Genomic DNA, 24634 nt, shown 5'->3' with positions numbered 1-24634 from the left:
AGTGTGGCCTAAACTCCTTAGTGTGGTAGACAAGTTTTTTTATTACAACTTACCAGTCTGATTCTTCTTCCTCAAGTCTCAACTGCCCAAACTTACCCAGTAAGTTAGGCTGAACCAAGCTAATTACCATACCCAGTATGGGTCTCACTCTTTTACTCAGACTCTGTCTGGAATACCTCATTCTCCTTCTCTTATCACACTCCTTCCCAAAGAAAATTAGGTGTCCTTTCTTAATGTGCCCCCAATAACACTAGATAGCATTTATCACATTCTGTTTTACATGCCTCATTGGTTGCGGACACATTTCATCTGGTCACATCTTTCCGCTACCTCCCATAAAGAACAGAAGTGGGAGCCACATCATGACAGTCTTGTTCTCATTTTTCTACCATCATTAACATTAAACCACTTTCTCATTCCTTTCTTCATCATTCTGCCGCCATCCTCATTTTTTAATTAACCCAGTGAGTTTGGTAGAAATGTACCCAGAAAGCTTCATGTACACAAAATAACTATATAACAAAACTTCAGACTGAAGGGAACATCTAGAAGTATTTATTTCATTGCTGGCCACTTGGTTGCTGCATGCAACTCTCAACAACGAGCTGCCACTCTCCACTCCTATAGAAGAACCAAATCCTATGGTACCACTAAGGTTTTCAGACTTTCAGGCTTTTATTACCAACATCATTACTCTAGGGACAGGTCTTGTAGGGACTTAAAAGCACTTATTCTCTATAAAAAGTAACTTCATATTTCATGCACATACTCCAATTGGCAGACTTAGGTCCAAAACAGGAAAGAAAAAAAGTTATTCTAGTTCTGTAAATTTATTAGAAACAAAATAAGCCACTTCTCCTTGCTTTGTTATTAAGGAAATAGAACTTTTTTTTCTCTACCAGGAATCAAGACAGTAGCTTTGATGATCTCTTAGTTATAAAATTGTTTACTCATTAAAGTTCTCTCCAAAGATGTTAAGAAGAAGGTGGCTCATTTTCTTGTACAACTTAAAGAAATATTTGCAGTATATGTAAATTCTAGGTTATATTGTAGACCCTTGTGATACTTTAAAAGGTCTATTCTCCCCATTTAAAAAATTCTACCTCAGAAGGTAAAAGGAAATCCCCATCATCCCTGAGCAAAAAAGGGAAAAATCACAGGTACTTTTATTTGTTAATAGAAGCCACTTAAATGAGTTATCTATCTTTAGAACATTCTCAGAGAATTTACATAAACTGAAGTAGGTATGAGGTGTTCTCAGAGACTTTCTCAGATAAATGTATTTAGTAGTTTGAGTAGATGCTCTATAAAAATTTAAATCTAACTACACGGCTAAACATTTTCCATTTTGAAATTTGAGAATATCCTGAGAGGATGCCTATGGACATGAAACTACTGGGTGCAGAGGAATTTGTAAATGTCAGCAGGAGGGAAAGAGAGTGGGGGAAAACTACAGTGGAGAAAGAAAGAGGGGGCAGGACAAAACTGTAGTGACAGGCTGGGCCTTTCTTCCCATTAAGTCGGGGGACTCTGGCTATCTGTACGCTGTACTTAATCTTCTATTAATATAAACCGGATGCTGACAGATAAAATTAAGAATGTCCCAAACTAAATTTAAGTCTTTTAAGGAGTAAATGACAGAAAACACTTTAGCTTCTTAATCAAGGAGTGCTATAATATAATTTCAAGGCATCTTAATATAATTCATTTAACCCTAAAGCAGTTGTGCAATAAGCAAAATGTCATAAAAAGAAAACAACAAGAGTTAACTTCCTATAGGGGCCAACAGACAAGATCTTTGTAGCACAGCAATTAACCTTCATATAGTGGAGTCTTGTTTACAAGGCCATCAAAAACTGAAAATCACAAATGTCACCAACGAAAGGAATGTTGATTAGATAGAAGCATAAAACTTCCCAATGGGCTGCCTTCTCTGAAGGAATTTCAGCCTGTTGTTAGCAAAGGTTGGCTAAGCCAGATATCACTGATGACTCCATTAGAGAAAGAAAATGCCCCACTCAGTGCTGTTTAAAAATGTAAAGACACTGGGAGGGAAAAAACAAAATAAAACAATCTACTGTTCCCTAATGTATACAGCCTAGCACCCAGAGAAAGCCTCTGCCCCCAAAAGAGGCTTTCTACAAAGGGGTAAGCTTCATCAAATGAGGTGTAACATTTCATTTTCAGGACATGTCTTTCCTTACAAGTTCTTTAGAGGCAGAAGTTCCACTTGGAATTCTAATACACATCTCTGTGAGCTCAGCTTCCTGAAAACATACACCTGCCGGGGTCTAGGTTCACCCTTGCCAGTGACTGGATTCATTACTTCACAGCCACCAGAATCGCACATACACTATTAACATGATGAAAAATACAGCGACTGCTGCAAGTTTGGCATAAGTGGAACGCATGTTCAAGTACTTCGCGTCCTGGCGGTATTTCTTGGACAGACTGGACAGATTGTTAGCCTTTGAATCCAATGCTGTCAAAGAGGAAAAAAAGGAAAACAGTAATTAGTCCCTGAAGTATTCTGTCTAATGTATTAAGCATAAAAATAACTTAAACGAGTGGGACCATACCAAATAACCATGAAGCTTAAATTGTTTTTATTTTAAGGGTTAGGTGCATATACTGGTTAACCCATGACCCTGACGCACTGTAAAATCTACACTGCATTTTAAAGTTACCAGACTAAATTATGTTCAAATTCTTGAGATTGTACCATGAGGTGGTTAAGAGTACTGGCTCTGGTCTCAGAGTCTTTGGTTCGAATCTCAGCTACACCAGCCATGGGACATTGGTCAATTCACTTAGTCTCTACTAAGACCCAGTTTCATCATCTATAAAATGAGGATAACAACACTAACTGTACCACAGGATTGTAGGTACATGAGAATGACTGTAAAGTGAACATAATCCTTGGATATGATAAGCCTTTGAGAAGTGTTAGTTGATGATAAACATCTTCATCATTTTTTAATGGTCTAAATCATATTCTCTCATACCTTGAAAAATGATAATCCATGTAAGATAAGACTCAGGTGACCAGAAAATTCAATGAATCAGAAGCTGAGTATTGAGCTGTATCTTAATGGTGGCTGCTACCAAATTCCCAAGATTCTCTACACGGTAAAAACTATTATGATGCTACTAGAAATTATATTTCAACAGACACAGGAAAGTTGTCTTGTAACTAAAATATAATCACAGGTGCTGGAAAACCACCAATACCTACTAAATTAAGCTTTTTAGAAACTTTTGCAAAGTTTTGTTTTTCAGAAAGGACATTTATAATGTAACTGCTTTCTATAACTGTTACCTGAGCACTTAGAGAAGCAACGAGAATGGACTAAAATACATGACATATTTTAACAATACAAACAAATTCTCAGTGTGATATAAATGAATTCTCATCATTTTAGTTCTTTAAATTTTTGGAAAAAAACTATTTTGCAATATGAATTTGTTCTTCCTTAGGGAATACTTCTGGAATATTTGGAGTTGCTTAATAGAGACTGAGTTGATTGAGAAATGTGCTATTACTTAATGACAAAAGAATGATAGCCACTTCTAAATTAGCAATTTGTCCTGTAAGAAAAACACTTAGTCACATAAGAAAATTTAGGAGATGAGAAATAACCATGACAATGCTGTGGGGAATCTTTCCAGCCAGTCTGCTAAAATGGACACTCCACTAGATAGAGGTTCTTAACTACTATGTCTACTGCTATATCCCCAGTGCCCAAAACAGAGTCTGGCAATAGTCAGTGATCAAAAAATAAATATTTGCTAAATGAATCTAAATCTGCTGAGAACTGGGCCAAAGAACAATATTAAGTCATATGAAATAAACAATAGTTGAAAGAATTCCTTTACATAGGAACATTTAGAAATACATGATACTGTAAAGACAAAGCCACTGCTGGGAGAAGTCACTGAGCAAATATTTGTTATAGGCACCAAGCAAAGTGCCGAAAGATACAATGATGATCACAACATACACGACCCCTCTATTTGGGGAACTTACAGTCTAATAGAATGACAGACCTAAATGAAAAAATAAAACCCACGGCTTAAAAGAAACAGCTATTTTAGGCAGTAAAAATGGGCATAATTTTGTATTGCTGAAAGAACCCACAGGAGCTACTTCGGTCTTAAATGCAAGGCAGGCTAGCTCTAAAACCAAAAATTAGAAAGAGGGCTGCCTGGGTGGTGCAGGTGGTTAGGCGTCCAACTCTTGATTCGACTCAGGTTGTGATCTCGGATCGTGAAATTAAGCCCCATGTTGAGCTCCGTGGTCAGCAGGAAGTCTGCTTAAGACCCTCTCTCCCTGGGCAATCCCTTTAGGTCCCCTCCCTCCTTGGGAGCTTTGTACTATCACTTTGCTCTTGCTCAATAAACCTTGCTTTGCTGCCCCCTACCCCCTAAAAGACTCCCTCTCCCTCTGCCCCTCATCCCTGATCACTCTCTCTCTCTCCCTAAGATAAATAAATCTTTTCAGCATAACAGTATTCATTATTTTTGCACCACACCCAGTGCTCCATGCAATCCGTGCCCTCTACAATACCCACCACCTGGTGCCCCCAACCTCCCACCCCCCACCCCTTCAAATTCTCAGATCGTTTTTCAGAGTCCATAGTCTCTAAGGTTCACCTCCCCTTCCAATTTCCCTCAACTCCCTTCTCCTCTCCATCTCCCCTTGTCCTCCATGCTATTTGTTATGCTCCACAAATAAGTGAAACCATATGATAATTGACTCTCTGCTTGACTTATTTCACTCAGCATAATCTCTTCCAGTCCCGTCCATGTTGCTACAAAACTTGGGTATTCATCCTTTCTTTTTTCTTTTTTTTTTTATAGCTTTATAAACATATATTTTTATCACCAGGGGTACAGGTCTGCGAATCGCCAGGTTTACACACTTCACAGCACTCACCATAGCACATACCCTCCCCAATATCCATAACCCCACCCCCCTCTCCCAACCCCCTCCCCCCATCAACCCTCAGTTTGTTTTGTGAGATTAAGAGTCACTTATGGTTTGTCTCCCTCCCAATCCCATCTTGTTTCATTTACTCTTCTCCTACCCCCTCAACCCCCCATGTTGCATCTCCTCTCCCTCATATCAGGGAGATCATATGATAGTTGTCTTTCTCCGATTGATAAGATAAATAAATCTTAAAAAAAAAAATTAGAGGAGCACCTGGGTGGTACAGCTGGTTGGGCAACTAATTCTTGGTCTCAGCTCAGGTCGTGATCTCAGGGTCCTGGGGTCAAGCCCCCCCAGTGGGGTCTGCACTCACTACAAAGTCTACTGGGGACTCTCTTCCCTCTCCCTCTGCCCCTCTCCATCACGTGCCCTCTTTCTCCCTCTCTCAAATAAACAAATCTTTTAAAAAATTAGAGAAAGAAGACATAAAAGATGGATTCTTATTATGAAGAAGAGGAAGAAAACATTTTTTGAGGTAGGCTAATCCTTTCACTATCCTTCAGATATGCTCTTTTCAGATATGCTTTTTCTTCCTCCCTCTTAAAATACCACTCTTCACTTCTTCCTGGTCTATCAAAATTCAAGAAGTCTTCCCTGTTCACTTCACCTTATCTACTTTCTGCTACATTTAACAGCTCTTATTGTTTATATATCCATTTAAAACTATCACACACTGAAGATGGACAAGGACCTGCAGAGGCCAATGAATTCTGCCAGGCACTAGCAGTGTGACTAAAAGCAAGGTGCCTAACTTTTCTGAGTCTGCATCTTTATCTGTAAAACTAGTTTGATTCCACCCAATTCACAAGAGATTACTCTAAAGCATAAGTAAGATATATGTAAAGTCCCCCTGGGGTGCCTGGGTGGCTCAGTCAAGCATCTGACTCCTTAATTTTGGCTTGGATCATGATCTCTGGGTCATGGGATATGCCCCATGTCAGGCGCTGTGCTCAGTGTATAATCTGCTTGAGATTCTCTCTCTCTCTCCATCTATCCCTCCCCCAGCTCACACTCTCATTCTCTTTCTCTTTCAAATAAATAAATAAAATCTTTAAAAAGATAAAGTCCCATAAAAATATATGTTTATAAAATAAAATTTAAAAAAAAAAAAAAGATAAAGTCCCATGAGATGCCTGGGTGGCTCAGTTAAGCATTTGTCTTCACCTCAGGTCATGACCCCAGGGTCCTGGGATTGAGTCCCACGTCTAGTTCCTTGCTCAGCAGGGAGCGTGCTTCTCCCTGTGCCTGCCTCTGCCCCTGCTTGTGTTCTCTGTCCCTGACAAATAAATAAATAAAACCTTTTAAAAAATAAAAATAAATAAATAAAATAATAAAGTCCCCCTACCATATTGCCTAACACAAAGGGTTCAACTGATGTCTCTTCCCTCATGCTACCTATAAATTACTTTGTGACAATGACAATGTTTCTTATCCTCCCAATCAGATGAAGTTATTAATATTAGAAATGTACAGGTGACCCTTAAACAACATGGGTTTGAACTGTGCACATTCCACTTATACATGAATTTTTAAAAATTTTTTTTTATTTTTTATTAACATATAATGTATTATTAGCTCTAGGGGTACAGGTCTGTGAATCACCAGGTTTACACACTTCACAGCACTCACCAAAGCACATACCTTCCCCAATGTCTATAACCCAAACATGCTCTCCCTATCCCCCTACCTCCAGCAACCCTCAGTTTGTTTTTGTGAGATTAAGAGTCTCTTATGGTTTGTCTCCCTCCTGATTCCATCTTGTTTCACTTATTCCTTTCCTACCCTCTAAACCCCCCACATTGCCTCTCAACTTCCATACATGAATTTTTTTAATAGAATACTATAGATGTATTTTCTCTTATGATTTTAACAACATTTTCTTTTCTCTAACTTACTTGTAAGAATATAGTATATAATATGCGTAACTATACAGAATAACATGTTAACTGGCTGTATATGTTAAGGGGAGGGCTTCCAGTCAACAGTTGGCTATTAGTAGTTAAGTTTTTAGGAAGTCAAAAGTTCTATACAGAGTCCCTGACCCCCACGCTGTTCAAAGGTCAACTGTCTTCTTTTCCAATCAGCATAGCACTAGAAGACAATCCTTTTACACTTCTGATAAACTGACCATATGTATATTTTGATACAAAGAAAAATTCCTGTTCTGGTCTATTTTATCCCAGGAAGAAACAGTAAGACTGTTATGAGGAAAATTTACAGACTCACTCATCCAAAATTTGATGTTTAAAGAGTGTGAAGCTATTTGCTGGAACAACTGAACAACTGCTGACTACTACCATAAAGGTTACAATCTGCAGTTCATAATAAAGGAAAACGCATCTACCCATGAATAACATCACAAGGCTGAGTTCATGAAATACTCACTAAGGCAATGATTTGTGGTCATTACGGTGAGAGAAATAAACCAAGTATATGAAATAGATATGAAATACATACATATTACATTTAAAGAGTACGTTAAACACTTAGGTAACATTTAAACATTAGGTAAATATACATGTATTTTAAGACAAATTAGTTAAGTACACAGGTATACATACACGTGCATACACCCACATGTGCTTAAAAAACTGTTACATAGCTAAGTGTCTTACGAGTTTAAAGGACAAAAGAGATTAATGTGATGTGGGCTATCAGAATCAGGGAAGGCTTCTTGGAAGAGGTAGTCCTCATCTGGATCTTAAAAGAACAAGTCCAGGACAGTGACGAAGCTGACCGGGCTGAGGCAGAACATTTGTGAATTAGAGAGCATGAGAGAAGTTTGCAATCTCCTTATCTTCCATTACAGAGAACAAAATGCCTTGCATACGGTAAGCACGCAGTAAAAATGAAAAGTAAGCTGATCCACGGGCATTTTTCAAAGAGCTGGAGCAAAAAATCCTAAAATTTGTATGGAACCAGGAGAGACCCCGAACTGCTAAGGAAATATTGAAAAAGAAAAACAAAACTGGGGCACAATGTTGCCTGATTTCAAGCTTTACTACAAAGCTGTGATCACCAAGATAGCATAGTACTGGCACAAAAACAGACACATAGACCAGTGGAACAGATTAGAGAGCCCAGATATGGACTGTCAACTTTATGGCCAAATAATCTTCAAGAAAACAGAAAGAATATACAGTGGAAAAAAGACAGTCTCTACAATAAATGGTGTTGGGAAAATTGGACAGCTATGTGTAGAAGAACGAAACTTGACCATTCTCTTACACCACACACAAAGGTAAACTTGAAATGGATAAAAGACCTCAACGTGAGGCAGGAACCCATCAGAATCCTGGAGAACATAGGCAGTAACCTCTTCGACATTGGCCACAGCAACTTCTTTCAAGATATGTCTCCAAAGGCAAAGGAAACAAAGGCGAAAATGAATTTTGGGACTTCATCAAGATCAAAACCTTCTGCACAGCAAAGGAAACAGTTAACAAAACAAGGAGGCAACCCAAAGAATGGGAGAAGATATTCCGCAAATGACAGTACGGGCAAAGGGCTGATATCCAAGATCTATAAAGAACTTCTCAAACTCAACACACACAAAACAGATAATCATGTCAAAAAATGGGCAGAAGACATGAACAGACACTTCTCCAAAGAAGACACAGAAATGCCTAACAGACACATGAAAACATGTTCATCATCACTAGCCATCAGGGAGATTCAAATCAAAACGACATTGAGAGGTGCCTGGGTGGCTCAGTGGGTTAAAGCCTCTGCCTTCGGCTCAGTCGTGATCCCAGGGTCCTGGGATCGAGCCCCACATCTGGCTCTCTGCTCACCAGGGAGCCTGCTTCCCCATCTCTCTCTCTCTCTGCCTACTTGTGATCTCTGTCAAATAAATAAATAAAAATCTTAAAAAAAAAAAATCCACATTGCAATACCACCTTACACCAGTTAGAATGGCCAAAATTAACAAGACAGTAAACAACAAGTGTTGGGGAAGATATAGAGAAAGGGGAAACCTCTTACACTGTTGGTGGGAATGCAAGTTGGTGCAGCCACTTTGGAAAACAGGGTGGAGATTCCTTAAGAAATTAAAAATAGAGCTTCCCTATAACCCTGCAATGCACTACTAGGTATTTACCCCAAAGATACAAATGTAGTGAAAAGAAGGGTCATCTGTACCTCAATGTTTATAGCAGCAATGGCCATAGTCGCCAAACTATGGAAAGAACCAAGATGCCCTTCAATGGATGAATGGGTAAGGAAGATGTGGTCCATATACACTACGGAGTATTATGCCTCCATCAGAAAGGATGAATACCCAACTTCTGTATCGACATGGACGGGACTGGAAGAGATTATGCTGAGTGAAATAAGTCAAGCAGAGAGAGTCAATTATCATATGGTTTTACTTATTTGTGGAGCATAAGGAGGACATGCGGGAGATGGAGAGAAGTGAGTTGGGGAAAATTGGAGGGGGAGACGAACCATGAGAGACTGTGGACTCTGAGAAACAAACTGAGGGTTTTGGAGGGGAGGTAGGAGGTTGGGTAAGCCTGGTGGTGGGTATTATGGAGGGCACATATTGCATGGAGGACTGGATGTGGTGCATAAACAATGAACTCTGGAACACTGAAATTAAAAACAAATAAATAAAAATAAAAAAAAAGAAAAGTAAGTTGAGACAAGACTAGATCTTATCTTGTAGTCACAGATGTTAAGTTTTTCAGCAGAGGAATGCATGGCATTTTATGACATTTGATCTGACAGCAACAAAGTCTCCCAAAGTGGCTAGTCAGGAAACCACTGCAATAAAATCTTTGACAATTTCCTCTCATTCTTTTTTTATTTCCCTTAACTTATGTGTTTCTGTAAATATTTAATGTTGTAAATATATTGAAAGCAGTGATTGCTTCTGATATGGAATGAGACCATCACACTATTCCAACTCAATAAAAACTAATCATATTAGGGAAAAATACTATATTGGAAGTCTTATACTATAATCTGTCTCTAAGAGGTGATTTCTTAATAGTGCTAGACAGAATCTGACAGCAAAAAAAAGTATCCCAAAATAAGCTTTCCTTGCCTATAGGAGGACTCTTAATGCTTTACATACCTGAGAGTGCTTCTCCCCGCTGTAACACTTCTTCAATATTGGCCACCATGATCCTCTGCACATCTTGCAATTCAGTGTTGATAGAGCCTAGGTTTCTCCGAGCACGGCTGTCAATGTAGAGCTTCTTGGTTTTCTGAATGTAGGTGTCTAGAATAATGAAGAGAAGTGACCATGAACAACTTTGTCCATCAAAGTACTTTAGGGAATAGGAAGTTTTGAGTGTAGTCCTGGATCTGCAATTGTCCATGGCTAAGCAAGCTTTTGAGTGAGCATCAGAATCTGAGTTTTGATTTCTTCATTTATAAAATGCAGATAGATGACCAATCAAGAGAAATGTCCTCTGTACACCTTTAAATGAGAAGTCTCTGCTCTCAAGATCCTTAGAGAAATTAAGACCCACTGTAGTAAGCCTTTCCTGAAAGCAGAGATTTTCAAAACATGGTCCAAGGATCCTTAGGGTTTCACTACTTAATTCTTCACATTCCCTGAAAAGGATCCTGGCAACAACCTAGCATCACTACAGGTTAATATGGCAAAGGTTATTCTATCAAAAGAGATAGATTTTTTATCAAAAGAGAGAAAAACACTGTCTTAAAATATTTTCTTTAACATACATTTCTAATTTCACTCTGTTCTTAAATTTCAGGTAAAGCAAAATCCCACTACAAAACTGCAATCTTATTCATGGCTAGCCTATGTCTGTATTTCTCAAACCTGTAAAAAGAACAACTTATTATTAAAGATTTTATTTTCAACTTTGGGCAAAAATCATAAGTTACATGAGCTGGATACCTCTCATTTGCCTCCTTAGACCTCCTCTCTTCCTTTCTGCACCATGCTTTTGCCTCAGAAAGCTGACCTGCATGGACCACATCATGGGCTCCTTGCCCTGGTACTTCTGGTTAGGTTCAGCCAATGGGGGAATCCCAAGGGTGAGGCATGAGAGCAGATAGTGACATTAGGGTATTTATTCCCAATCTCTCCCTGAGAAGTCACCCTGGCAGTATCCCTCCAACCAGATGTTATTGCTCCTCTCAAGTTGGCCTTCTCTATAAATTTTTTCCTTCGAAGTTCCAAAAATTGTTCCTTTCTCTTATCCCTTCAGGCTTAGGGATAAAAACAATTACTGAATTACTGATCTCAGGTTACTGTACTTTGTGGTTCGCCTATAACCCATTCATCTTTGTACTCAATCCTTTAAGCTAATTTGAGTGTACCAACTATTTCCTGTGTGACCTTGATACACTATTCTTATTTTTTTCCTTGGGTTTATTGGACCTTATCTTCAAAACAAAATTTGAAAAACCAGACATTATAAAAATTAGCACTTGGGAGAGTTTGTAGTTATGAAACACCGGAATGTTTTGCTAAATTTTCTTTATTTCTAAAAGTAAGATAACCATTTATCTAGCAAATTGATAACACTCCAGAAATTCGGAAACAGTAAAACCAATTTCTGTTTTAACTAAAAATACCAATAATGTAGTCTAGTCATACACTTATTCTCACTTCCACCACTTAGGGTACTCAAGACATTTCCTTTGATTTATTGCCATCAGATATTTAACTGGTGATGAATCTTTCTGTAATTATTTTACATGGACATCCACACTCACTATTTCTGCATGTAATAAATGTTCTCTCTCCCCAGCACCATACCTCTTCCAGCTATTTTTTTTCTTTTTAACTAGAGGATCTGAAAGAACCATCTTCTTTCTGATTTCCAAGTTTTGATTTCTAGGAAATGAACCTTACTGGGGGCAGGGAGAACTCAACTACTATATACCAGTCAAGTAGATCTTTGGACACAATTGTGATGATGAATCAAACCAATCACAAAAAAGGGCAAAGGGCAACAAGTTCTAAGAAAAAGATCAAAAGACCAGAGAAAATTACTGAGAAGAAGTTTCATTCATTCAAAAGGACAAAAAGAGATGGAATAGAAAAGACAGAACTCAACCCTTCAGTAAGTAAACATCAGAAAAAAATGTGTCAGAATTATTATCAATGTAACAAACAGCTTCTCCATATTGTTTGCTCTCTTGATATAGAGATGAAGAGCAAAAAACTTACCAAACTCAATAAAGGAATAGGGCCTAGACACAGTGGGCACCTTCTTCCCATGCTGTTCATCAAACTCTGAGTGCAAATCTTCTAGGTAGGCAAAAGCCAATTTCTTAGGGAAGGCAGCTTCACACAAAACCAAATAACAAACTCCCTGCTCAATAATGTAGCTGGAGAGACAAAAAATACAAAAAAACAAAAAACAACAAGAAAAAGTTGTCTACAGAATAACAATACATCCAACAACTTGAAGCAGACTCTCAGTGCCTTCAAACTTTTGAAAATATTCTAGCCTAAGCCCTTTGAGGCTAGCTAAATCAGAAAATCAATTTCAAACCACAAATCCTTGGAATCAAAAAGCAAACATCATCTTAATATTAGAATCATATTCCAAAAAGGAATATTTAAATGTTTATTATTATATAATTCAGCAAAAATATTTTAAAACTAAGACTTTTTCTTAAAAACTCAGAGTTGTGACTCCATCTACCTTTTGATTATGTATGGAAATGAGTATATGCATATTTAAACTCCTTCCAGTTTTAAGAATAGTGGACTGGAAATTTTGGTGGATACTCAGAAGTTGGAAGCTAATGCCACAGAGTTTACTGGATACAGATAATGACCTTACAACAAATAATATTCCCTAATTCCCAGGATAGAACTCTGTATAAACTATCTAGTATCAGAAACTACTTAGTAACAGAAGTGACTTCCTCTTAGCTCCCTGGCACTCTGGAAGGAGCTATATGACTACATGTCTGAGATCTCTTGGAAAGGGGATAGGTCACTCAGTGATTTCAAATGTCTTTCCAGCCACAGTACTCTTTATTTCAGCAATAATTATATTCAGAGAACCAAGTACATTAAATAAAATCAGAAGGTCATTAGTTTAAGTAGGAGTATAAGGGCACAAAGTATTATACATACCCCTATCCCTACTCTTACTATGTGGCTCCTAATGCATCCTGGGACTCCACAGAGCAGTTTACAGTGTATCATATGATCTCTCAGGCCCCTTAAAATGATGATGATGATGATGATGATGATGATGATGATGATGATACTGCTGTTCTATCTCTTGCTTGGGCATCCGAATCAACTGCTCTCCTTGCCTTCAATCTAGACCATCTTCTAAACTACCAGTTTTATTCCTGGGGCGCGTGGGTGGCTCAGTTGTTAAGAAGAGTCTACCTTCGATTTGGGTCATGATCCCAGGAACCTGGGATCGAGCCCTGCATAGGGCTCCCTACTCAGCAGGGGAATCTGCTTCTCTCTCTCCCATTCCCCGTTATGTTCTCTCTTTCACTCTATCTTTCTCTGTCAAATAAATAAATAAAATCTTAAAAAAAATAAACTACCAATTTTATTCTAAAAGAGTAAATATGACCTATTACTCTGCTTAAAAACACTCAGGATTCCCTAACACCTACAAAATAAAATCATACTCTTTGATATAATACTTGTGGTTCCAAAACAGGTATAGACTGGTCTCCAAACCTGGGTTCTTTTACATCCTCATGGACTTCTGCTTATAGATAAATATATATTTCTAATTGTAATACCCTTTTATGTACCTGGAAAAACCTTGTTCATTTTCATATGCTCGATTCTACTATAATTTTTTTCATGAAATTTCTCTGTATTCTCCCTCTTTCTATCCCCTTTCCTCAAAACTTACTCCCTACAAATGGGAATTTCTTTCTAGTTCCAAAGCATTTCATTTATAACTGAATTACAGTACTTCTTGCCCTATGGTATCATAGCTTAGTTGTCTGCACATATGTTTCTCTCTGCTAATAAGATAAGCTCATAAAAGCTATGGACATCAAAGGCAGAACGTAACATGTGGTCTGTCAAAGGATAATCTTTAATAAATAACTCTTAGATGGAAATTATGGATGAGAAGAGATTATAAAGTTACCAAAGGAACCATATAGAAGAAAATGTTCTTAACCCATGGTAGAGATAAAAATGCTATATATAATTAAGTTCCTATATTTATTTTTTTGATGTTGAAAACTGGATGTGTAGAAAGTATTTCATATACTACACAAATTAATAGCTTATAAAACTTAACATCCAGGCAAACCTTTGGAGTCCCCAGCCTCTTTGGGAGCTTTGTACTCTATCATTCAATGAACTTTACTTTCACTCAATAAATGTGGATTCGCTGCCCACCAAAAAATAAATAAATAAATAAAATGTAAAACGAAAAAAAATCTTACTATAAAAACTTAATATCTACTACTTTCTTAACCAATAAACCAGGGTTTGTTTTCATTTTGGTTTTGTATACTTGTTTGTTTCTAATGGGTGGAGATCTTTTTTTTTTTTCCCTTTCAAGTTAAACAGCAGTTCCCTCCCAGGTCTCTATTGTCTTAGCTTCTGAGTTCCTAAAATAGCAAGGATTACTTAGCTAATCCTATTTTATTTTCCTTTGATCTTCCTGTCCTCTTTTTAAAAAATCTTTCCTGTTTTATCACCCTCAAACTTGACATGTATTAAACATTTAATACCAATTATTTGTAGATAATTTGAAATTCAATAAAGTCCTTTTGATCCCTCTTTTGGCTATATGCACTGCCTATATAACCATCACTGAGATGCTCTTAAATTACCCTCACAAAACTAGGACCATGTTCCCTATTTTTATAGAGGTAACGGAGCCTAGAGAAGAATGTGAGTTGGGGCGCCTGGGTGGCTCAGTGGGTTAGGCCGCTGCCTTTGGCTCAGGTCATGATCTCAGGGTCCTGGGATCGAGCCCCGCATCGGGCTCTCTGCTCAGCCGGGAGCCTGCTTTCCCCTCTCTCTCTGCCTGCCTCTCTGCCTACTTGTGATCTCTCTCTCTCTGTCACATAAAAAAATTAAAAAAAAAAAAAAAAGAAGTATGTGAGTTGTTCAAGGTTGTGTTGTTAGTAAATGTTGGCTTTAAGAAGCTGCTAAAGCAAAAAAATTATCTATTATTGCATGATGGGTACAGCACTCATTAAACACAGGGTAACGGTTCATTTATTGTATACAAATTTAATAAACAAACCAAGATCTCTGTCTTGCAGAACTGGAGCCAGGGAAGTTGCTTCCATGAAGAGAATGTATTTTTAAAATTTTCTTTACTTTTAAATAGTTATTACCACTCTTATCAGGTGTTACTTATATCTACTGCATCTCATACTTAAATGATCACAAAGAAATGGGATTATACTCACTGGAAAGTCATGGCACCGGCTTCCAAAGTACATCTAGTAGGGGACTGTTCATTCAACTTGCGAAAGAGTTGCTTAGCCTGACTCTGGTACTGTTGAAGATCCCGGCCAGACTGAAAGAAGACACCTTCATTTAAGAATTTTCCACACACAAAAAACGCCAAAACAATTAGTCAGCAGCATCATACTATGAGGACACAATGTAAATAAGGTCTTTAACTAAAGGTTAGTAGGATTCATTTTTAACAAAAGAAAAATGGCCTACTGTTAGAGCAAAAAGGAAGACCAAACCCCCTAGTTGTTCAAGAAAATCACACTATTTGCCAAGAAACAAACTGTACTTCTCGACTGTCTTTAAGGCACTCTTAACTTTCAATCAAGTGTTTTTGCCATTATTAGGTCAGTGGTCTCCTCCTAACTCATTTCACTTGCACACTTACTGGCACATAACTGGACGACATTTTCTATACCTGGGAAAATCCTAGGAAAAACAGACCGATGAATCTCATTTTTACTTGGAATATCAAGCAAAATCTTCCACAAAGTGTTACAGTATTGAACATTTAAGTAAAACTAAATGTATGCACCCGTAACTGCAAATTACTAGAAACACTATAATGCAACTGGGTAAAAATTAAAAATGAGCAAGAGTAAGGACCGAGACTGAAAAGTCAAATATTCTTTACTGAATAAATCTATTTGGTTTCTGAGTTTGAATAGCAAGGGACATATGCATACAAAATGAAAGTAACAATATTCAGATGATAGAATTACAGGCAATATTTTCTTGAACAATTTTTAAATAGTTTAATAATTAAAAAAAAAAAAAAGGAAAAGAGCCTAATGAGGAAAATAGTAGTGTCATCTCAAAAGGAGAACATCATACTTCACTAACCAATTAGTTCCAAACAGGAAAGAAGGAAATGAAAAGCAAATATACATTATTTATGCATCCACATACAGCATGAGGGGGGATGAGAGGGGGCTTTTGCCGTTTGATAGAAAGGAATTTTTTTATTTTAGATTACTTATTTTGAACACTAGAACACAGTACCTCCTTGATAGATGTTTAGTAACTAAATGTTTACCTTAAAAAAGCATTTATTTGAGGTTCTTCCTCAAAAGATTTGTAGATTGGATCCAAGGTCTAACTTTTAGAATACACAAATTGAAACCCAGAAATTCTAGATAGTGAACCACTCAGTTAAGAATAAAAACAAGGAAGCAATGATAAAATTATCAAAGCGGCAGATAAGCAAACGTACAAGTAGCAGATTCTAAGCTATATTTAAAATGAGGGCGTCTGGGCAGGTCAGTTGTTAAGTGTCTACCTTCAGCTCAGGTCATGATCCCAGGGTCCTGGGATAGAGCCCTGCATCCGGCTCCCTGCTCAGCAGGGAGTCTGCCTCTCCCCTCACTCATGCTCTCTGCCTCCCCACAGTGCTCTCTCCTGCATGGTCTCTCTCAAATAAATAAATAAAATCTAAAATAAAATAATGAACTGGAAATTTCAGTATGAATAAGGAAGTAAATAAGCATGAAGTGAACCAGGAGAGTTAGGCAGATGGCACTAGAAGTTATCTATTTGTAGATTTATCTTGTTTAGTACTGCAATGATTTGTTATAATACTCTTCACTTGATGGGGCACCTGGGTGGCTCAGTGGGTTAAAGCCTCTGCCTTCGGCTCAGGTCACGTTCCCAGGGTCAGCAGGGAGCCTGCTTCCTCCTCTCTCTCTGCTTGCCTCTCTGCCTACCTGTGATCTCTGTCTGTCAAATAAATAAATAAAATCTTAAAAAAAAAAAAACTCTTCACTTGAGAAATATTTCTATATTAACATATATATGGACATATGTGTATATTTACATATTAACAATAATTAACATTATAATCTATGTTAATGTAATTATATTAACCTGTATTGCATATACTTTTTTTCATGGCTGGTCAGCTAGTAAAGGAGAGTGAATACTATCTCATGCTTTGAACTAATGCACAATATCCCATATTCCTAAATTTGAATGGTACTAGCCAATTTGCTTGCTTCACCAGTGTCATTATATATGTGGCGTTTGGAAGAGATCTGACCCTACATTAGACAGAAAAGGATGCAAATAAAGTTGGAGATATTACCAAAGTGCCAAGAAATAATATCAACATTGATCAATGATTTTCCAACCTTGGCTTTACGCTAAAATCACCTGGGTGTTGTACCAAAACTACTCAAGCCCTATCTTCCCCTACCCCAAACCAATTAAATCAGTATTGCAGAGGTGAAACTCAGAAATTGGTATTTTTTTAAAGATTTTATTTGTTTGACAGAGAGAGACCGCGAGAGAGGGAACACAAGCAGGGGGAGTGAGAGAGGGAGAGAGAGAAGCAGTCTTCCCACTGAGCAGGGAGCCCCATGTGGGGCTCGATCCCAGGACCCTGAGATCATGACCTGAGCCGAAGGCAGATGCTTAACTAGTGCCCCAGAAATTGGTATTTTATAAAAATAGCCACAACCGCGGGCACCTGGGTGGCTCAGTCAATTCAGTGTCTGCCTTTGGGTCAGGTTATGATCCCGGAGTTCTGGGATCAAGCCCTACATGGGGCTTGCTGCTCAGCGGGGAGTCTGGTTCTCCCTCTCCCACTACCCATGCTTGTACTCTCTATCTAATAAGTAAATAAAAGATGTTTAAAAAAAATAAACAACCGCAACCACAGAGGTAAAGTAAAACTCTTTTTTGACAGCTAAAGGCAGGTGAGCACATTAAAGGAACGAGTTGAAGAAATAAATGGGAAAAAAGAACTGTCAAAGACTGGTACAAATCCTTTGACTTTATAAGAAGCATTGTAAACACTACTGCAACCTAAGAGAAAAGAAACTAATAACTGTATGGACTACAAGAAGCTATGTCCAAAAGCAAGCTACAGTTTCAGGGACTTTCAATGAACAAAGCAGTGATTGCCAATGCACGACACTAAGATTACAGAGAGACTATGGCATGCCAACCAACATTTTACAGTACTGGTTCCATTTGCATCACCATCGCCGAGAACACAATGCTGGCACAATCTTTCTGATAGTCATTTTTGTGATATGTATTAGAAATTATAAAATTTTGCATATTGTTTTATCTAACAATTCTGTATTTGAAAATATATGTATACACCACATCTTAAAAAATAACTACAAATGCATATAAAAATAAAAAATGTTCAGTTATAGATAGGAAATTGGTTAAATAACATATGGTATCTTTATATATAGGAATGCTATACAGCCATTAAAATGTTGTATAATATATAATGATATGAAAAGATATTCACTACAAACTAAGTGAAAAAAATAGGTGAAAGTCTTACAGTATTACCCATTATTAATTTTATACACATACACAAAGATTAAGATTATACATTAAAATGGGTATAATTTAAGTAGGGATTTTGGTAATAATCACCATTAACATTTTGGTCCTTTTGTTTATACATATTTACTGAATTATCTACAATGAGCACAGACAAGTTTTGTAATGGGGAATTATTCATTTGCCCATTCCTGTTTACTGCATATTTGTACCCACAAATATGTACAGTTCCAATGTGAACTTTCAGAAAGGCAAAACGAAACCAGAAAAGATTTTTCAGAAACAGGCAAATTAATAAGATTAAATGAAAGCACTCACTTTCTGCCAAATACTGTTCTGAACACTTTACATAATCTAACGTAAATTATCTTTACAGCTATGTATGAGGTGATCTAAACTACTATGCCCATTTTCTGCATACGAAGTAAAACTTGCTCAAGGACTAGGAGTCAATAAGGGGAGGGGCAAGAACTTGAACCCAGACAGTCTAGTTCTGGAGTCCCTGTTCCTAAGCATGCTTTACCACCTCTACAATTAATATTGCTTTGGTGGTAACAGATTCACCTTCTGGGTGATCTTACTATTTGATATTAAATCTAATTCACAAGAAATGCTCAAGAAACTGTGGCAGCTCTGATCTAGATCTCACAAAACAACATATTCACTACTGTACAGAGAGACCCTCAGTTTGCTTTTAAGATTAAAGTCACAAAGGGCCCATAGCCACTAGACTACCAAAAAACAGTTAGATTAGATATTCTCATTCTGTTTTCCATTTCATCTAGAACAACTTGATGAACGTTGTATAAAGTATAATGGAAAGATGTGTTAGCAATCCAATAATGAATTGGATGTGAATGTCTGGACAAATCCTGAAACTAATTCAAGGTCATCCAATAGCATATTTAGATTTGGTTCCATATATAATATGAAAGGTACAGAGTAGAAATATACCATATAACTATAATATTTCTTATTGCTATCACCTAGGTCTGGTGAACAATCAATTATATCAAATGCCACCTTTTGTCTTTACAAGAATGTTTAGCTAAGCTCTTATCATTTTTAAATTCCTATTGACCTCAGCTGGTCAAAGGCCAGAAGCACCAAGAACCAACCATTTTCCTCTAAAAGCAATTACAGTTAGATGACTAATGAACCCTCAGTAATTGGGGTGTGTGTGGCAGTTTAAATGTACAACAGACTATCTGCTTTTTTGATGCTCCCTGTTGAATACTTGGTTAGATAAACACCTTCTTCAAGTCTCCAGAACTGGGGCAAATTGAAAGAAAAGTGAACAGCCTTCATTTTGAGGTAGAGCAGAAACGTAGATGAAGAAACAAACATCGAAAAAGGAGAAACATACCAGAAAGATACAAAAAAGGAAACAGAATATCAGAATCTAGATTTAAAAAGTTCATTTCTCTACCACCCCACCTGACTAAGCAGCTAAGCAGAGGAAAGAGTGCATGAGATATTCTGCCTAAATTATTTTTTAAATTTGAATCTCTATTGTATTATTGTTGAATAATACATTATTTAATATATAATAACAATAACAATAATAATATTGTTGAATAATATTGAATAAATGTTCAACTCCAGTAGAAAGGCAGTTTGTACAGAACTAGCATCTACTAACCACCTAACATAGGATATCAATGATCAGTATACATAATTGAAAAAGTGCACTGAATTATCTGGACTGAACAAAATTAAGGTACTTAACTATAAAACTATTTGGCTGAAATATCCATTTCTTAAAAAGTTATTTCTGGACTCCTAAGAAGTAAATATATGATTAAAAATGTTTTTTGTGGGGCACCTGGGTGGCTCAGTGGTTTAAGCCGCTGCCTTTGGCTCAGGTCATGATCTCAGAGTCCTGGGATCGAGCCCCGCATTGGGCTCTCTGCTCAGCAGGGAGCCTGCTTCCTCCTCTCTCTCTGCCTGCCTCTCTGCCTGCTTGTGATCTCTCTGTCGGATAAATAAATAAAATCTTTAAAAAAAAAAAATGTTTTTTGTTTGTTTGTTTGTTTTCAGAACAAGGCAGTAAAGTGTACCAGTTATGCACTAAGGCTCTACTCTAGAGTCAGACAGTTACTGATGAAAAATCAGTGGTTCCTAACCATGGGTGATTCTGCCAACTGCACCTGGCAATGTCTGAGAGTATTACACAACTGGAGGGTGGTGGTGATGGTAGTGCTACTGCCATTGAAAATGTAGAGGCCAGGGGTATTAGCAGACCTCCTACAATGCAGAAGACCGGTTCCCACAACAAAGAATCATCTGATCTGAAATATCAACAATGCAGACATTAAGAAACTGATGAAAAATACCATTATGCTATTTATTAGCTACCTGACTCCTACAAAAAAACCTATCATCTCTAAGTTGGGAGATTCCTATCTATAAATGGGAATAATAAACATACTAATTATCCTAATATGATTGGTATGAAGATTGAATGAAATCGTATCCCTGACAGGCTTTAGCACAATGCTTGGCACGTAGTAGGTACTCTATAAATGTTCTGTATACTATTATCATAATAAAAAAGAATCTAGGATTCATATTTTTATAGATATTAAAAGTTTAGGAAAGACTCTACTATCCAAAGACCAAATACCTTTTTTTTTTTTTTTTAAAGATTTTATTTATTCATGAGAGACAGAGAAGAAGAGGCAGAGGGAGAAGCAGGCTCCCCACGGATCAGAGAGCCTGATGCAGGACTCGACCCTAGGACCCCAAGACCATGACCTGAGAAGAAGGCAGATAGTTAACCAACTGAGCCACCAGGAGCCCTCAAAGTCCAAATTCCTAATGGAAATAATTATGGAACTGCCATCACAAAAATATTTTTGTGGAAAACTTCTTTCCTTGTCAATTAAACAGAGTAACCCATCTTGGTAAACCAACAACTATTTCGGAATTAAATTAAGAAACACACAATAGGGGGCACCTGGGTGGCTCAGTGGGTTAAAGCCTCTGCCTTCGGCTCAGGTCATGATCCCAGAGTTCTGGGATCGAGCCCCACATCGGGCTCTTTGCTCGGCAGGGAGCCTGCTTCCCTCTCTCTCTGCCTGTCTCTCTGCCTACTTGTGATCTCTGTCTGTCAAATAAATAAAATAAAAATATATATATATTAAAAAAAAAAAAAAAAAGAAACACACAATAGGGGTGCCTGGGTGGCTCAATCAGATGAGTGACTGACTCTTGATTTCAGTTCTTGATTTTGGCTGGGGCGGTGACCTCGGGTTGTGGGATGGAGCCCCAAGCCCCATGCAGAGGTGGCTTGGGATTCTCTCCCTCTGGCCCTTCCCCCACTTGTGAGTGTACCCCAAAGCACTAATATATAAAATCTTTAAAAAAAAACACACACACAATATCTCAATTATTTTTTTCAGTAAAGTATCAGGCAGAGATTAAGGAACTACTAATATCAAATAGCCTTTCAATTCACTGCATTCCTTGCCCACATTGAAATTTAATGCAATAAACCGACCAGACTTCTCCCTGGGAAAACCCTTTCCCAAACTATGTACATATCCTTCAACGAGAATTTTCGCACACTATCTCCCTTGTCAAGTCATATTCCTACATTTATTTAATTCCTACATTTTTTAATTCCTACATTTATTTAATAATTCCACTCCTTCTGTAGAGTGGTCCAAGAAAATTCTTAACAAATTGGGAGAAAAGTATTTCACAATTGAAAATTAAGGGCATACTATAATGATTAGACTTTGTTTTGTCCAATGAATAGAAAATATTTCACTTAGCATGACCTGCAACTTCATGATCAGTATCACTATTCTCCTACATGTGAAAATAAACAGATTTCCAAGTCAAACCTAAAAAGGTATATAACGGGGTACCTGAGTGGCTTAGTGGGTTAAGCCTCTGCCTTCAGCTCAGGTGATGATCTCAGGGTCCTGGGATTGAGCTCCGGCTCAATCCGCATCAGGCTCTCTGCTCAGCAGGTAGCCTGCTTCCCGCTCCCCCGCCCCCTGCTCCCGTCTGCTGCTCAGTCTACTTGTGATCTCTCTCTGTCAAATGAATAAAGAAAATCTTTAAAATAAATAAATAAATAAAAATAAAAAGGCATATAACCAAATAGAAGCTTTCCTTATTACTAGACAATACTGTCAGCTTAGAAGTCATTTATTTTGGGAGGACTTCTGGTCTCCCAAAACCAAACTAGATACCTTTACTGTAAGGTAAAGGAGTGAGGTAAAAGAGCCTTTGAACTTTACCTTTCTGTAAGTAAAACAGCCACAGAGCCTTCTTCCTCTTCCACAGTAGTGGAGATGCATTAGTTTTCTGGGTTTCCCATTAACTGTAAACTCCATGAAAATAGGGACTGTGTCCTCTAACCTCCTTTATTATCACCACGCTTGACACAATTTATCTGTTTAATAATTTTTTTTCAACAATGTATGAATGAAAAGCCTAGGAAGAGATATGTACAAAATAATTTTTCTAGAAGTCATTTTTTTAAGGCTTGAGTTTGGTTTTGTTTTTTAACTACTTAGGGTGAATGAGAAAGTGAAAGAAAATTGTACACCTGAAATAAGTTACATAATTTTCATTCTCAGCCTCCCTTCTTCAGAGACTGCCCAACCTTGCTCCAGAAACCAGTCTCACGCAAGAAATTTCCCTTGTGATTGTAAGGCACAAAGCAGCTTCTTTTCAAGATATCTGGGGTGGTGGTTGTTTTTTTCATCAATTCAATACACTTTTGAGCACCTGTGCTAGCATAAAACTGCTGTTGTAAAAGCTATGAGAAACACAAAGATGATTAAGATCTGTCTACTGCCTCCTAGGAAACTCAAATTATTGAAAGACAAAGGAAAATAGTAAAATAAAAAGTACAAGGCATTACAGGACTATAACACAGGAGTTATAATTTCAACAGTAGAAATTTAGTAAGGCTTATTGCAGGAGGTTGGAATTGGGCATAACCTTGAAAGTACTGTACTGAACTTCAAACAGGTGTCTACATGTGGCAATATTCTCTCACCCACTTTCAAAAGATGTCATCAAGATAGGTCAAGGATCAAGTGCCACAGAAGAGCTTGAAGAACTTAGGAGCTGATTTTCCCAGGACCTGTCAGCCTTAATAGCAGCAGAAAATTAGAAACCCCGAATTTTAACAAAGTCTCTAAGAGTTAATCCAACACTGGGTGATCACAATCGACCAAAACCATCCCTACACCGGCGCGTCTTTCTGTAGAGAAACAGGTAAGACAAAAATAAACCTCCTCCGTCAGGAAAGATTTCTTTTCACAAGTCGTCCCTCCACTGCCAAAGGATAAAAGAGCAAATTCAGAGGGGTCGAGGGTGCAAGGGTCTCCTGGGTTCTAAGAAGAAATCCGGTACTGACAGCAGAGCTCCGGCAGGGACTTGGGGTCGCGGGGATCTCGGAGCTCACCTGTTCGTCCTCCTGCATCGAAGCGGCCAGCGGGAGTCCGTCCGCCACACGGGCGATCATCGTAAGCAACACCATCTTCACAGGCTACAGGGACCCAACACTGGCCGGGGTGGCCGGAGACGTTCTCCTGACTTCCTCTGCCGCGACAACAGTTATACCTCTAGCTTAGTTGCCGAAGACCCAGCAGCTTGCGTCTGCGCTTCCCGCTGAGGTGGCCGGAAACCAGCTTGGGAGCCTTCCACTACCGGTCCTCAGAATTGGCTTCCCACCGAGAACCGTAACTCCCGGAACACTAGTTCCGCGATCTCTCCTTCCGCCTTCGGAAACTTCCAAGGCCCCGCCAGCTTCTCTGGACTGGGAGCTTCCAATAAACCATGACCCTTGAGGAGTGTGGCATACAAACTGAAACAGAATAGTTCCCAATACTTTTAGGGTAGGGAGAGGGCTCGGACAGGTGGTGGGAGTTAATGGGTACGTAGATGGAGAGTATGTGCAAAAAACGAAAATCAAGTTA

At 38.0% G+C, this 24634-nt stretch overlaps 1 protein-coding gene across 1 annotated transcript; it reads right to left on the bottom strand.

Annotated features, from left to right (window-relative positions):
- Positions 1–540: 540 nt before the first annotated feature.
- Positions 541–24347, bottom strand: SEC22B (SEC22 homolog B, vesicle trafficking protein). Its single transcript, XM_047727011.1, has 5 exons — positions 24121–24347; positions 15341–15450; positions 12141–12301; positions 10068–10214; positions 541–2482 (listed from the first exon to the last, which is right to left on the bottom strand). The coding sequence occupies exons 1-5, from the start codon at positions 24193–24195 to the stop codon at positions 2328–2330; spliced, it is 648 nt and encodes a 215-aa protein (XP_047582967.1). The 5' UTR covers positions 24196–24347; the 3' UTR covers positions 541–2327.
- Positions 24348–24634: the final 287 nt, after the last annotated feature.

This window comes from Lutra lutra, chromosome 4 (assembly GCF_902655055.1).
Source record: "Lutra lutra chromosome 4, mLutLut1.2, whole genome shotgun sequence".
Classification (NCBI taxonomy): Eukaryota; Metazoa; Chordata; class Mammalia; order Carnivora; family Mustelidae; genus Lutra; species Lutra lutra.
The sequence above is the reverse complement of the archived record's forward strand: the minus strand, read 5'-3'. Positions and strand labels throughout refer to the sequence as shown.